Source organism: Lagenorhynchus albirostris, chromosome 14 (assembly GCF_949774975.1).
Source record: "Lagenorhynchus albirostris chromosome 14, mLagAlb1.1, whole genome shotgun sequence".
Taxonomy (NCBI): domain Eukaryota; kingdom Metazoa; phylum Chordata; class Mammalia; order Artiodactyla; family Delphinidae; genus Lagenorhynchus; species Lagenorhynchus albirostris.
The window spans coordinates 60,339,781-60,353,097 of record NC_083108.1 but is presented as its reverse complement, the minus strand read 5'-3'; the positions used below and the strand labels follow the sequence as shown (position 1 = coordinate 60,353,097).

General features: G+C 42.8%; 2 protein-coding genes across 36 annotated transcripts in view; one reads left to right on the top strand and one right to left on the bottom strand.

Annotated features, from left to right (window-relative positions):
- SPIRE1 (spire type actin nucleation factor 1) overlaps positions 1-10,472 on the top strand; it is a 208,016-nt gene extending 197,544 nt beyond the window's left edge. For all 3 annotated transcript variants that reach the window (XM_060170228.1, XM_060170226.1, XM_060170229.1), the window contains 5 exons: positions 2,984-3,121; positions 3,705-3,775; positions 4,293-4,320; positions 4,417-4,553; positions 6,813-10,472. In XM_060170228.1, coding sequence (XP_060026211.1) covers positions 2,984-3,121; positions 3,705-3,775; positions 4,293-4,320; positions 4,417-4,553; positions 6,813-7,071 — 633 coding nt within the window. In that variant the 3' untranslated portion in view covers positions 7,072-10,472. The remainder of the gene's footprint in view (positions 1-2,983; positions 3,122-3,704; positions 3,776-4,292; positions 4,321-4,416; positions 4,554-6,812) is intronic.
- PRELID3A (PRELI domain containing 3A) overlaps positions 1-13,317 on the bottom strand; it is a 179,468-nt gene that overhangs the window by 94,671 nt on the left and 71,480 nt on the right. For 15 of the 33 annotated variants that reach the window (XM_060170240.1, XM_060170241.1, XM_060170271.1 and 12 more), the window contains exon 6: positions 10,474-10,537. The exons of 10 other annotated variants lie outside the window; for them this stretch is intronic. In XM_060170240.1, the coding sequence (XP_060026223.1) occupies positions 10,474-10,537 (64 nt within the window). Of the gene's footprint in view, positions 1-10,428; positions 10,538-12,182; positions 12,307-12,467; positions 12,665-13,254; positions 13,314-13,317 lie in introns of those variants that run through there. 8 more of the 33 variants (XR_009544319.1, XM_060170239.1, XM_060170246.1 and 5 more) reach the window with 8 other exon arrangements.

Below are 13,317 nucleotides of genomic sequence, written 5' to 3'. Positions count from 1 at the left end.
GAGGTACAACAGATTCCTTTCTCTTTATTTGCCGTGAAATACAGGATAAATCTCTTCTTTTTTTCATTTTAGATCTGGCCCTGTGAGCACATGGTCAGATGCGGAGGTGGCATTTAATCCTGTCCCTCCTGCTGCTGTTTCTGAAGATCTGCTGACATTTTATTTTTATTTTCAACCCTCCCCAAACAGTCTGTCTACTAAGTCTACATGTGACTTTAGACAGAGAACACCTTGAAATTTAAAGGTGAACTTGAAAAAAGAAAAGAGTAATTAAACTTAATATTTGCTATTTTTATTTAAATCTGCCTTCCTTTGGTTTATTAAAAACAAAAACCAATGGTTGTTTTGGATAATTGTCAAGTATCTGCTACTTATTTATGAAGTTTTTGCTAACCAAGAACACTCTATAAAATATGACCATTTCCACTTCTCTGGCTCAGTAACCAGATTATACACCATGCTCTCTGATTTCTGTGCTCCCTAACTCTGACCCCTTTTGAATGGTAAATATAACCAGAATATTTAACAAAAACTCAGCCATTTTAGTGACATACGTAACAGTGAGTTCTAAAGGCACATCTGCTCCTACAGTATATTGTAATCTCTGTTAAAACTCTTTAAGATTTAGCTTCCCTTTCCTAAATTTGGAAGCCATACTGAAGCACAGAGCAGCCAGAGAATCAGAGTTGTGCTGCTCTGGTCCCTGGAGTCCATGCCATGAACTGAGGTCAGTGCCTGCTGCAGGTGTGACCTGGCCCATTGTAACAACGGGGACTAGGCTCGGCTCATGGGTAACCCTGAGTGCTCTTCACATTTTGGGGCATCAGCATCTCAGCAAGATCTGTTAAGGTTTAATTTGGCTTTGGGGATGTTGAATTAATATTTTTTGTCAGTTGAAAAAATAATGAAAGCTATTCTAGTAACTATTATTTTCTTTCATGTTGCATTAAAGTTTTGTTGTCCTTGGGAAAGCACCAGAATTAAAACATTAGCATTTGACCTGATGGAAGGTATTTTACTAAAGGGTAATCTGCTTGAAATTTTAAAAAAGAACAAGAACACAGAAAAATCCACTATTTCTTATTACATCTGATGGAACACTGGATTTGTGCATGGGTCAAAGCAGTAAGTTGGAAGTGTGCTTGACTGGCCCCTTTGTGACTTGAGACTGAGGACTGGGAGCTGCGGGCTGTCTGGGTTGCTGTGTGTGGAGCATCCCCGCCACCCAGGCGTCGCAGCTGTGACGTTGGCACCAGCACCATCTTCCTAATACATGACAGCCAATCTCAGGGAGTGGTCTTCTGCTTGTTTGCTAGATTCATACGTTATTTTACTCCAGCTCAGCAATATTGTCACATAGGTAACTGTCAGAAAATGTACGATAGTCATGCTTGTTGCTGATGAATAAAGATGACCGTAGGGATACTTCTTATGAACTATGTCAGAAGCTGAGAAAAGTTGCTGTTCAGACGTGTGCAGCTGACCCTACTATCTGTGCACAGTTGTGATGCCCAGCGTTCGGAGGCGAGCCCGTTCCCACACTCTGTTCTCAGGGTCAAGCGAAGCTCAGGAAATATTGGACATGCCAACTTTTAAAGCTCTTCCCATTGAAAGAAAATTGGGTAATGGTGGGTTTTTTTGAGTATATCAGACATTCTAGAGCACATGAATTATCCTCCCACCCTCCAGATACTAAGCTCTTCATCTTAAACGTTCAATTGCACGATTTTTTCCAAAATATTTTTAGCAAATTTAATCTTCCCTAAGTTAGCTTGAACAGAGATGATTTTGTATTGATTATTTGTAAGAAGCAGTAGTTCTGCAAACTACTTTTTTTTTAGTAAATGCTAATGTTTTTCAAGTTTGCAACCTAGATTTATTTTTGTTTTTCTCTGATTGAAAGACAGAACTAAATGTTAAAACTCCATAAACTGACTGCACTCATAGTCCTGTGCTGTCTCCTTTGGCTTGTTTGATTCCAGAATGCCTGTGAGCAGCACTATTGTGTGTGTGGGCGTGAGTTACAGTGTGTGTGCACCGAGGACATCGGGGTTGTGTCGCTCCGCCACAATAGCCCTTGTGAAGTCCAGCAGGGTGCAGGCGCACAAAACCGTTCTGTCTTTCTACTGGGCCCACCAATCAAGCGCAGGGCCGGCTGGGGAGCAGATGGTGTGAGGCTCTTTATTCAGTGGGATCAGTTACATCAACATCTTCCTCCACTGTTGTTAGGGAAACCATTAACATAAGACAGCCAACTTTGATATTTATCGTCAGAGTTCTCTGAGTGTCTCCACATCTGTCCAGTGCGGACTGTACTTCCGCAGTTGTTTAAAAGTGATGAGAGATCTGGAGAGTGTGGGGCAGCCTGACGAAGTACCTGCTGGCTTCCAGGTCCAGTTCCACTCACACTGTTAGGAGTTTTTAGGCTGTGCTGATGTAACTTACCACTAAATAACGCTTCTCAATATCGATTACTAACCACCTTCTTTTGGCTATTCTGGGTACCACAAATCAGTTTTTAAAACAGTACCAATGTTGTAGGTTTGCTATTTATCTATTAGCAGATATATACAACACAAAAGTAAATAATATCTTTGTGTAATCATGGGAGAAAACTGACAGAAATTTGGTTTAGAACAATAACATTTTTTCCCCAAGATTTCAATGCATAGATATGTAGTTCCACTTCATGGAATAGAGATACCTGAGGCAAAACATCTAAACAAATGTGAGGAAATTTTACTAATTGGAAATTTCAGTGGCTACAGTGTTTCACATGGTCCCGGAAGTTTTCTGCCATCTCTTGTCTCAGTGTAATTAGAAACTATGTGGTCCCCAGAGTGAGCCAGCTCTGCTCCAGTGTTTACTGGGAAACCTCTTTTCTTCTCTGAAGCTACTAACCAGGTGACTGATCTGAAGGGGAACTTTGCCTTGCCAGAAGGGTGGTGGGAGCTTCTTATTCATGTGGAATTTTGAATTTCAGGAGGAATTCTGCTACCCAGTGGAATGCCTAGCACTTACTGTGGAGGAGGTGATGCATATTCGTCAGGTCCTGGTGAAGGCAGAGCTGGAAAAATACCAACAGTATAAAGATGTCTACACTGCTCTGAAAAAAGGAAAGGTAGAGCCACTTACAGTTGATGGATCAGTAGGGTTAGAAGATTGGTCGGTCACAGGCATTCCCCTGAGGACACTGTCTGGTGGCCAGATGGCATAGGACTTTGGGGGGATTCTAGGAGGTAAGAGGCTTACCCCGTGGCAGGCAGTCCCTTTTCTGCCTTGCTCACAAAAGTATTTTTATTTCTCCCTGAGAAATTGAAAACCAGAAGGTTAAAACCACCATAATAAATAATGGTATGCCTTCATAAAACAAGGTCTGCCCTTAGTTGTTACACTTTTAAAGGATTGTAGAGAATATGTATCTGAGAAACAGAGAAGACTTTTTCAGAACCTTCTTCAGGTTGCTTTCATGGTGGCAAGACCCTTGAGAACTGTGGTCTTTTATTACCATTTAAAGGTAGAATTATAATCAAATACAGAGCAGATTATAATTATCACAGAACCAAACTTAATAAAAGGGTCTCTAAATGCTCTTCTCCCTTTGTCTACTAAACTTTCCACATATAAATGTGTGTCCAAACATGCAAATTAGGAAATTAACTATTGGCAATGCCTTTTTCTCCTTTAAAATTTTTATTTTTTAGCTCTGCTTTTGTTGCCGAACCAGGAGATTTTCCTTCTTCACTTGGTCTTATACCTGTCAGTTCTGTAAGAGGTAAGGCTTTTGTAATTGATGACAGCAGTCAAGGATCCACTGTTTCATCATTTTTCTCTGAGGAACAATATTAGAAATAATCCAGTCTGTTATCATGTGCTGTGCTTGTAAGTTAGTAATAGTGATTGCTTCAAGAGTGGACAATTATTTGATATTAAGCCTGGAAAGTTTCTCTGCATGTATTTCTTTTCATATCCAAGATAGGTCTAATAATAATATGTCATGTTGAACAGAAAAAAATAGATGTGACTGTCACGTGATCCCAGGATAGACAAGTAAGAAAATCCCAAACAGACGTAAGTTGATCCTTTCATAGGACAGTGTAAGAGTTAAGTTTTACAGTGTGATTGTCTTTTTGGCAATCCAGTTGTCTCAGTTTGTTACGTTCTGATAGAAGAAGCAGAGAGTCCAGGGGACTTACTGTAGAAATTCACAGCCACGCAGCCTGCGGCTTCTCTAACTCTGCAGTTGCGTTCGTGGTTATCACGCTGAGTAACACTTCTGATTTTGTGTACAGGCCGGTGTGCTCACAGTGTTGCAAAAAGGTAAGCTAAGCTTAGTGAAATCACAACTTGTGCTAATTTTATTGACTCTGCCTCTTTAACAGTACTGCTCATTCTCAGTTTTATTTGGGATACTAGATGCGGCTGCCCTCCAAGCCATACTCCACCCTTCCTATCTTTTCATTGGGACCTTCTGCCTTGCAGAGAGGGGAAAGTTGTATGAGGCCAGAAAAACCCTCCACTGGCCACCATCGGCCACTTCGGAGCATTGCCAGGTGAGCAAGGGGCCGGGTCTCCAGAGCATCCTTTGTGAAAGGCGAGAGCTCTTTTGAGGACTATGGTGATATGGTGGGGTTTTGGCTTGCAGGAGTTTGGGTGGGTGGGTGGCTTGGTTTTAATATAGTTTTGACTTGTACACAAATCTCCAAAACTTGCCAAAGGTCACATGACAAGGGATGATGGCTAGCTCCCTGAAAGATACTTAATCTCTCAGTTTAATTTTTTTTTCTACTTTGGAAGTAATTACTTTTGTGTGTCCTTTAAAAGTCATCTTTAAAACTGACCTTGTTTTCAATGGAGTTGAAAACTTGAACATAACAGTCTAATCTTTCTTTCCTTCTTTAGTTTTGAAAAAAATCTTTTTAATCCTGTGTTTACAGTAGTCTGTGATAACTTTGGCTTACTTTCCTATTGTAAAGGCAGAAATAAAGCTTTATGCCAAGAGCTGACAATTTAAAAGAAAAAAGGTGCCCGAATAGCAATCCCTTTGCATTTAATGCAGAGTAAGGTTAGTGTTGGTCCTTAAGAAAGACAGGAGGTCAGACCACACGCTGGCAGGGCCCAGGGTGTTGGGGTTTTATGTACCAGCGGCCTCCTATTTGGGAGGGACACTGGTGTTGGTGCCAGATGCTGGATGATGGCCATTCTGCATGTCAGGGTCTGTGGACAGTGAGGTGAGGGAGCTGAGAGCCCAGCAGTAACCTGTACCCGAGGTTCCTGCCCCTGTGCTCAGTCCCCATCCTGACCTCTGAGTATGGGCTGCTATCCATGGGCTCAGGCAGGCGAACTATGGTCTGTTCTTTCCTGCACTAGCTCTGTGTTCCTGTTTGGTTTAATTAAAATAGTGAATGAGTAGATGGTTCCTAGTTATTTCCAAAAACTATCCACAACATTTATGATGATGTTGGTCTAGTTAACTCCAGCTCTCTGGAATCCAAATAGTCAGTCACCCAGATATAGAGAATTGTTGTGGAGCGGGAAGCACATTTGATAAATACGAAATGACAAGAAAGCTGGTCCAAAGATAATTTTTCAGGATTTGTCGTAGGATTAAGATAAATTTACTTCAATTTCTTATAGTCTCACCTACCATCTACAGTTAACTAATGTTCATTAACCATGACACAGGGTCACTGGAGAAAGAACTTGAAGTTTTCTCTGAATCATCAGAGAGATTAGCAACATGTACTTCATTTCATTTCGGTTGTTAAAGTTCATGATCTATCTACGTATAGTAGTCAGGTGAATACTCTGAATATCCTATTTTCCAAAAATTCTAGAAGGGATACTAAGAGCTTTTAGTAGTAGTATTTTTTTTAATATAACGTTATTTATTTATTTTTATTTTTGGCTGCGTTGGGTCTTCGTTGCTGCATGTGGGCTTCCTCTAGTTGCAGTGAGTGGGGGCTACTCTTCGTTGCGGTGCGCGGGCTTCTCACTGCAGTGGGTTCTCTTGTTGCGGAGCACGGGCTCTAGGTGCACAGGCTTCAGTAGTTGTGGCACATGGTCTCAGTAGTTGTGGCTCACAGGCTCTAGAGTGCAGGCTCAGTAGTTGTACACGGGCTTAGTTTCTCCGTGGCATGTGGGATCGTCCCGGACCAGGGCTCGAATCCGTGTCCCCTGCATTGGCAGGTGGATTCTTTACCACTGTGCCACCAGGGAAGTCCCGTATTATTATTTCTTAGTAAAAGGTTTCCTGGTTTCTTTCTTTAAAAAATTTTGTTTCTTTTTTTTTAATAATTTGACATGTCTTTTTTAAATTTTTGGCTGCATTGGATCTTCATTGCTGCGTGTGGGCTTTCTCTAGATGTGAGCAGGAGCTACTCTTCATTGCAGTGCACAGGCTTCTCATTGCGGTGGCTTCTCGTTGCGGAGCACAGGCTCTAGGCACGCAGGCTTCAGTAGTTGCAGCACACGGGTCAGTTGTCATGGCACATGGGCTTCAGTAGTTGTGGCGCACGGGCTTAGTTGCTCCGCGGCATGTGGGATCTTCCCGTACCAGGAATCGAACCCGTGTCCCCTGCATTGGCAGGTGGATTCTTAACCACTGCGCCACCAGAGAAGTCCCCAAAAATATTTGGAAAGTTGTCGCCAATTATAACTTCTTCTTTGGACAACACTGACGTGACTAAATCACCCACCCATTCCATCATGTTTTGCCAACAGATTTACTTTTTTTGCACATATTTTCTTAGTATTGCAGTAGAACTATAAGTAACAATAATGGATGTCGTAAATGTTTTGTTTTTTTCCAGATTGTCCTCAAAATCCAAGTCTGTGGACAAATCAGATGAAGAACTCCAATTTCCCAAAGAGTTGATGGAGGACTGGAGCACCATGGAGGTGTGTGTAGACTGCAAAAAGTTCATTTCAGAAATCATCAACTCAAGCCGGCATAGCCTGGTGCTGGCCAACAAAAGAGCCAGATTGAAAAGGAAAACGCAGTCTTTCTACGTGTCCTCGGCAGGCCCTTCGGAGTACTGCCCTTCAGAGAGGACCATCAGTGAGGTCTGAGCCCCGTGCATTTGTGTGCAGAGTCGCATTCGTGAGAGAACACTGAGCGGGGCTGTCTTCTCGCCGCAGTTAACTGGTTCGGGTTTGCATGAGATCAGGGTTTTGCTGCATCACACTGTTCCACAGACTGAACACTGTGTTCATATCAGCCAGTCCCTTGTCTGCACTGAGAGAGGACAGTAGTTTGAAACTTGCTTCTGTGTGTGTGGTGATTTGGAGGCCAGAAACTTTTTCCTTAGTTCAGTTCTTTACTGTCCCTCAAATACTTTTCTGACTGAGGCAGCTTCTGGTGTGAGAAATCGGTCTAACACAGGCGTCAAAGTCAGCACAGTCTAAGAAGTAAGTCATATTGGCATTTCCACCCGACAGTGTTCCTGCCTGATGCACACAGATCCCTGGAGGCTGGGCCAGGCTGTTACCATCTCACAGCACAGAACCTACAAGGATTTGCTCATGCTCTCAAACTGGTTTTAAATTAAATTATTGTTGCTCTGAGATAAAGACTCGGGAGGGGCTTTACTCTGCGCTCCAGTACAAAGCATCTGAATAAGCTGTACGCTCAAGTGGGCGCCCATGTCCCCCATGCTGTGTCTGTGCCCGGGCAGTGGGGCGGTGTCTCTTGAGGCAGGTGCAGGGCTTTCCTTATCTTGAATGTATTATGGTTACTAGTGGTTTTATATTGGAGGTCTAAGATTTAAAGTTTTGTGGCATTTGGGGACAAGGGCAGGCTAGAAGTTTGTCCAAAAGTTGAGTATTTTGGCCAATAGGAGAAGGGATGTGAGTGCGTCGGCCACGCCGCAGGGAACGAGCTGGAGCGCTCACATTTCCAACCGCGGTTTTCATAACTTTAGTCTCGCCATCACGACTAAATTAAGCCACAATTTGGTATCTGAGGTCTCAAACTGAAATTTATTTTTATAAATGAATTTTAAAAGCAAAAACATGGTCTAGTTCATTTAAAATTAACCTGCTGATAGGCTTTGTGGATGCTTTTTGCACACGTTCTCCTTGTAAGTGACTTGAGTAGGACGGGTTTTGATGAAGCCAGGTTGAGGCGGCACTATACACTGTCATTTCTCGACTTGTGTGGCCCATTCCGTGGCCATCTTTATGATTTTGGTTCACTTGGCAGACCAGCCAGTCAAGTTGCCAGTCATGTTTGGAAGCTCGGTTAATGCACATGCACAGCAGTTTCCTGAACACACCTGTAGTCAGCACCGCTCACCAAAAGGCAGGGCAGTCACACTTCACACCACCTCACAATACAGGAATATTTCTATAGCGAATTAACAGTAATACCTCAGAACTGCCCTGGTAGTGGTTTTACGTGACTGAAATTTATAAATTAGTAAATGGCTTAAAATTACTTACACTTACAAAATAAACTTTACCAATTGACTGAAGTAATGCATGTTAACAGTTTGTCTGTATTTGCATGTAAAAGTGGGCCACCAGAGAACCCTTACTGATTATGGAAACGTTTAAAGTTTTAAAGACTCTCACGTAAGAGCTTTAACATTATATTGAGTGAATCTCATTTATAAAATTTTGGTGTGGGCTTCCCTGGTGGTGCAGTGGTTGAGTCCGCCTGCCGATGCAGGGCACACAGGTTCATGCCCCGGTCTGGGAAGATCCCACATGCCACGGAGCGGCTGGGCCCGTGAGCCATGGCCGCTGAGCCTGCGCGTCCAGAGCCTGTGCTCCGCAGCGGGAGAGGCGATGGCAGTGAGAGGCCCGCATACCGCAAAAAAAAAAAAAAAAAAAAAAAAAAAATTTTGGTGTGAGCAGCTTCTAAACAAACAACCACCAGGAAGGGTGCAAGGGAGATGGGGTGGTGTTTGTATCCATGCACAGACCAGACCTAGGAGAGTGTGCTTTTTAAAATAATGACTTGGGCTTCCCTGGTGGCACAGTGGTTGAGAGTCCGCCTGCCGATGTAGGGGACACAGGTTCGTGCCCCGGTCCGGGAAGATCCCACATGCCGCGGAGCAGCTGGGCCCATGAGCCATGGCCGCGGAGCCTGCGCGTCTGGAGCCTGTGCTCCGCAACGGGAGAGGCCACAACAGTGAGAGGCCCGCGTACCGCAAAAAAAATAAAATAAAAATAAAATAACTAGTTTTTTACAGGTGTTATTAAAACACAAGAAACTAAACCCCCTAAATGAGAATCCCGTCCACATTCACAAGGCACATAAAATCTAGCACATCTAGTCTTTGACTTCACTTCTCCAGGTTTGTGACACTGTGCAGGTTGTCTGGGCATTGTGGGCACCTCTTAGCAGAGCGTCCACAGCACTAACAGGCTTTGCCAAGTGTATTGAAGAGGTCAAGTGGGTGGTAGGTCTCCGTGGGACAGTTTGCAGAAAGTACAGTAGAAAAGGGCACATGGCACAGCTAATATTGTAGAAATCAAATCAGCATCACTATCTGGTGCCAAAACAAATTCTTGCATTTACCCCCTTCCTCATCCATGGCATGTATCCCCAGCACCTCAACCAAATCGGGTAACTTCCAGAGGGTCATTCACTGCCAGCCTGTGGGGCGTGGTTTCAGTCCTCAGCCTCCTTTGACCTGAGGCCTAGCTTCCTCCCTCCCTTCCTACTGGGATAACACACCTTCCCAGGCCTCCTCTTTGTCCTGGTTGTTGGCACTTACTTCTGGTCTGACAACAACAGCATCATTGGCTGGCTGGTCTCCTGGAGCCTGATGTATCCCAGTGGGGGGCTTCACTTTCACCCTCTCCCTCCAGGCTCACACCCTCCCTTGCATCCCCTGCCTCATGAGCTCACCCTTCTCACAGCTGAACTTTCTGTCAGTTTAGGATAGATAAGAAAGCTTGTAAATACTGTAATATAGTAATTAATATTTGAAAGGCGTTCATTCAGTGGACAATGAGAATTAACTCTCCCAAGGCAAGTAAAAGTTAAATCAAGTAATTGATTTGTACATCGACTTAACAGTCTTACTAGATTTCAAGTCTTAGGCCTTTCAAATTAAACCAGAAAGTTGTTATGTAGGAGTTTTTAAAATGATCTTACATATGATGAGATCCCATGAACTCATAAACTCATGTCATGTGATTAGCACCGTGAGCTCATACCATGAATTTTTAAGGCTTTTATTTTTCTAACTGTATTAATAAATGTTGGACTGATTTTAGGTGTCACATAGGAGACATGAAAGTTTTAAATTATGTTGCTGTTTGCTAAAGCAAAATAGCAGACAATTTTGTACATGCAAAACTGCTGAAGGGCCGTGGGGAAATGTGTACACGTTGACCTGGCTTCCTGTGTGTAAAAGTCAAGGTACTGCTGGCATTCAGTGTGACATGACAGTACTAAACGTTTTCCATTAAAGTCTTTTAAAATTTATCGAGGGGAAAATAAATGACTTTACATCATACCTTCTTTGTGGAGTTCCTGTTGTAAAATGATGATGTCTTTTGGTAACTAGCTGTTGGAAACCACCTAGGTTGGGAAGACAAGATATATTTATATGACATCAGCAGTTTATGATCAGCTTGAGAAATACAATCTACAAGGACCACACTGGAAAAATAAATGAATATGAGCAGTCACCGTAACTCTGCTGTGTCACCGAGCAGCCTGCCTCCTTTTTCAGCTCAGCAGGGTAGGAAACTAAAATCTATAAATAGTATATATAACAATTATTATATAAGAAGTCACATCTATGGCGACAAATTATGTATAGAAAGATAAAGCTTTTATTTTTTTTCCTAAATCGAATTCCTCAAGGTATATATTCTTAAAATGTCCAATGAAGAAAATTTCTTGCTGTAGCTCTTAAAGGGTCGAGAAAAAATGAGGAAGATTAAACCCAGAATGAATTTAGGAAAGTTCTTTTGTCTTTATGTTAACTAAATATAGAGCATCATTAGCCCTTTATGTACCAAACATTACATGATATTGAGTGTGATATTAATTCATTACTTATTTGCCAGATGTATTTTAGGCTCTTCTTCCGCTAAAGTTTCTCTGTGACATGTGTGTAACAAGATGTCAGCTCATAATTCTAATGTTCACTGACTTTCTGAATCCGGGTCACAGCCCTTGCCTTGTGCCTCCTGAATTCCAGAGACACAGAGAGGTCAGGTACCAGGAAGGGAAGCTCTGGGTAACCCTTATTTAACTGCAACTTTCTTTTTCCTTCTCAGCTCCTGTTGAGAAGTTGTATAGTTGCAAATCATCAGAGTCTAGAATTTCATAAGGAGAACTCTTCTAGGTAAGGGCTTGATTGTGCATATGATGTGTTTCAAGACTCCAGTTACACACATACATACACATACATTCATCAGAATGCGCCTTCTTCCTGCATGTCAGCCTAAGGCCCACGTCTAGAAACATCTCCCTTTGCTCATCCAAAAAAATTTAAGAGCTAAGAACCTACTTAATATAAAATTCTGCTTGCACTAATTAAATGTTCAGGTGCAGTTACCTGGCAGACTGAATTCACAATGCTGTTCTGGCTCGTTCCATTAAAATGTGTATGATGTATATATTTATCTATTTAGAATAGATTTTACTGTGTGGAACATTCTACAGCTCTGTTTCTGCTGTTGAATTGTGATGCTGGTGGCAAAATCTGAGCCACTTCCTTACCATCGAAGTAGTGGAAGTAAAAGGGCTTCAGAACTGACAGGACACAGTTCTCTAAAAGTGGGCTCTTGAAAACTGGGGCATTAATTAAAGTTCACTTATGTCCCTGGGGCTTAAAAGCTGAGGGATCACCTGGATGTTCCACTCACCCAGGGGGCCAGACGCTGGCTCCTGTACTAGGAGTGAGTGCTCTCAGAGCAGCTCCAACGAACGTGACTGTCTATGAATTTAAGAAAAGGCAGAACTTCCTTCCCTCAGGAGTGGCTAGAAAGAAGGGGCAGCCTCACTAGAAGTTTGCCCTTCTGTATAATTCTTTGCTTTGATGTTCTCATGTAACTGCAGGAATCATCTGTTGGTCCCTGGCCTACCTCCCCCAGTAGTTCCTTTCCCTAGGGTAACACAGCAGAAAATGTCACACCCCAAACTTTTCCGGGAGCAACAGTGTTTGGGAGAGTGGAAATGCCAAAGAGAAATTGAGGATTTCTGGAGAGCTAACCTGAATATCAAATTCCTAAGCAAACATGGTGTAAAAGCTGCAGGAAATCACTTGGGAGAAAGAGAAGGAACAGCAAGATTCTGCACAGGTAAACCTCAGCAGTGTAGCTCCTGCAGCAGGGAGCCTAAGGTGTAAACAGAAAACAGAATAACTTCTCATTTAAAGGGAAGAAACTTTGATCTTAGACACCCCAAAGACAGAAGAAGCCTGAGATTTCAGCTGTCCACCAAGGAAGGGAAGATGACTTGGGTCATCCTACCACAATCTCAAGGTCATTTAAGGAGTCAGATTCACAGACTGTGAGCTTGGACTGAGCACTGTGGGTGTAATTGGCTGGACACCCCCACTTCTGCACGGCTCCTGTGGTGGCCTAAGGCCCTCCTCCTGGTGCAGCCGGTGGTGGGCACACCTCCTTCATGGTAGGAACTGGAGCTGACTCTGCTCCACAATGGTATTCACTTGCAAAAAGAGCTTTATGATAACTGGAAAAAAAACACAAACTAGTCTGTAATTAGTGAAGCAGAACCTTCCAGCAGTACGTGGTCTCAAGTATCTGAAATGGTTCTAACTAAACTGCTCCAGCATGGCAGCAAAACAGCTATCAGATATTGGGAAAGCACCTTAACATTTCTGGATTTCTGTTTCTTCAATTTTAAAGTGAGGGTGTTGGATGAGGTGGTCTCTGAGGTCACTTTTAACCAGGAAAGACACAACACACGGGGTCAAAGAACCAGTACTGCACAAACACTGAACAGTGAGTAACCGAGAGCATGACCCACTGTAGTGAGAAACTCAGAGAGATCTCTGTGCATCCACGCCAGCACTTTTACTGAAGCCAAGTGTTATTAAACAATATTTCTCTGTATTGATGACGAACCTGATTATATTACATGAATGCAAGAAACAGTATATGCTGCATTTATTTGAAACTTGGGGAGGCAAAGGCAAGTTCAGTTTTACTATTTGCCGTAAAGAACCTGAGTCCATCTCCCAAAATTAAAAAACAAAACAAAACAAAACAGAAAGATGAGTTGACATATTAACAACAGACAAAAAAAACCCAAACACACACCTCTGCACCCGCCACTTTGTGTTGGCACCATCCGGTTACTGGTGGTTCATCTCCCAGCCCTGC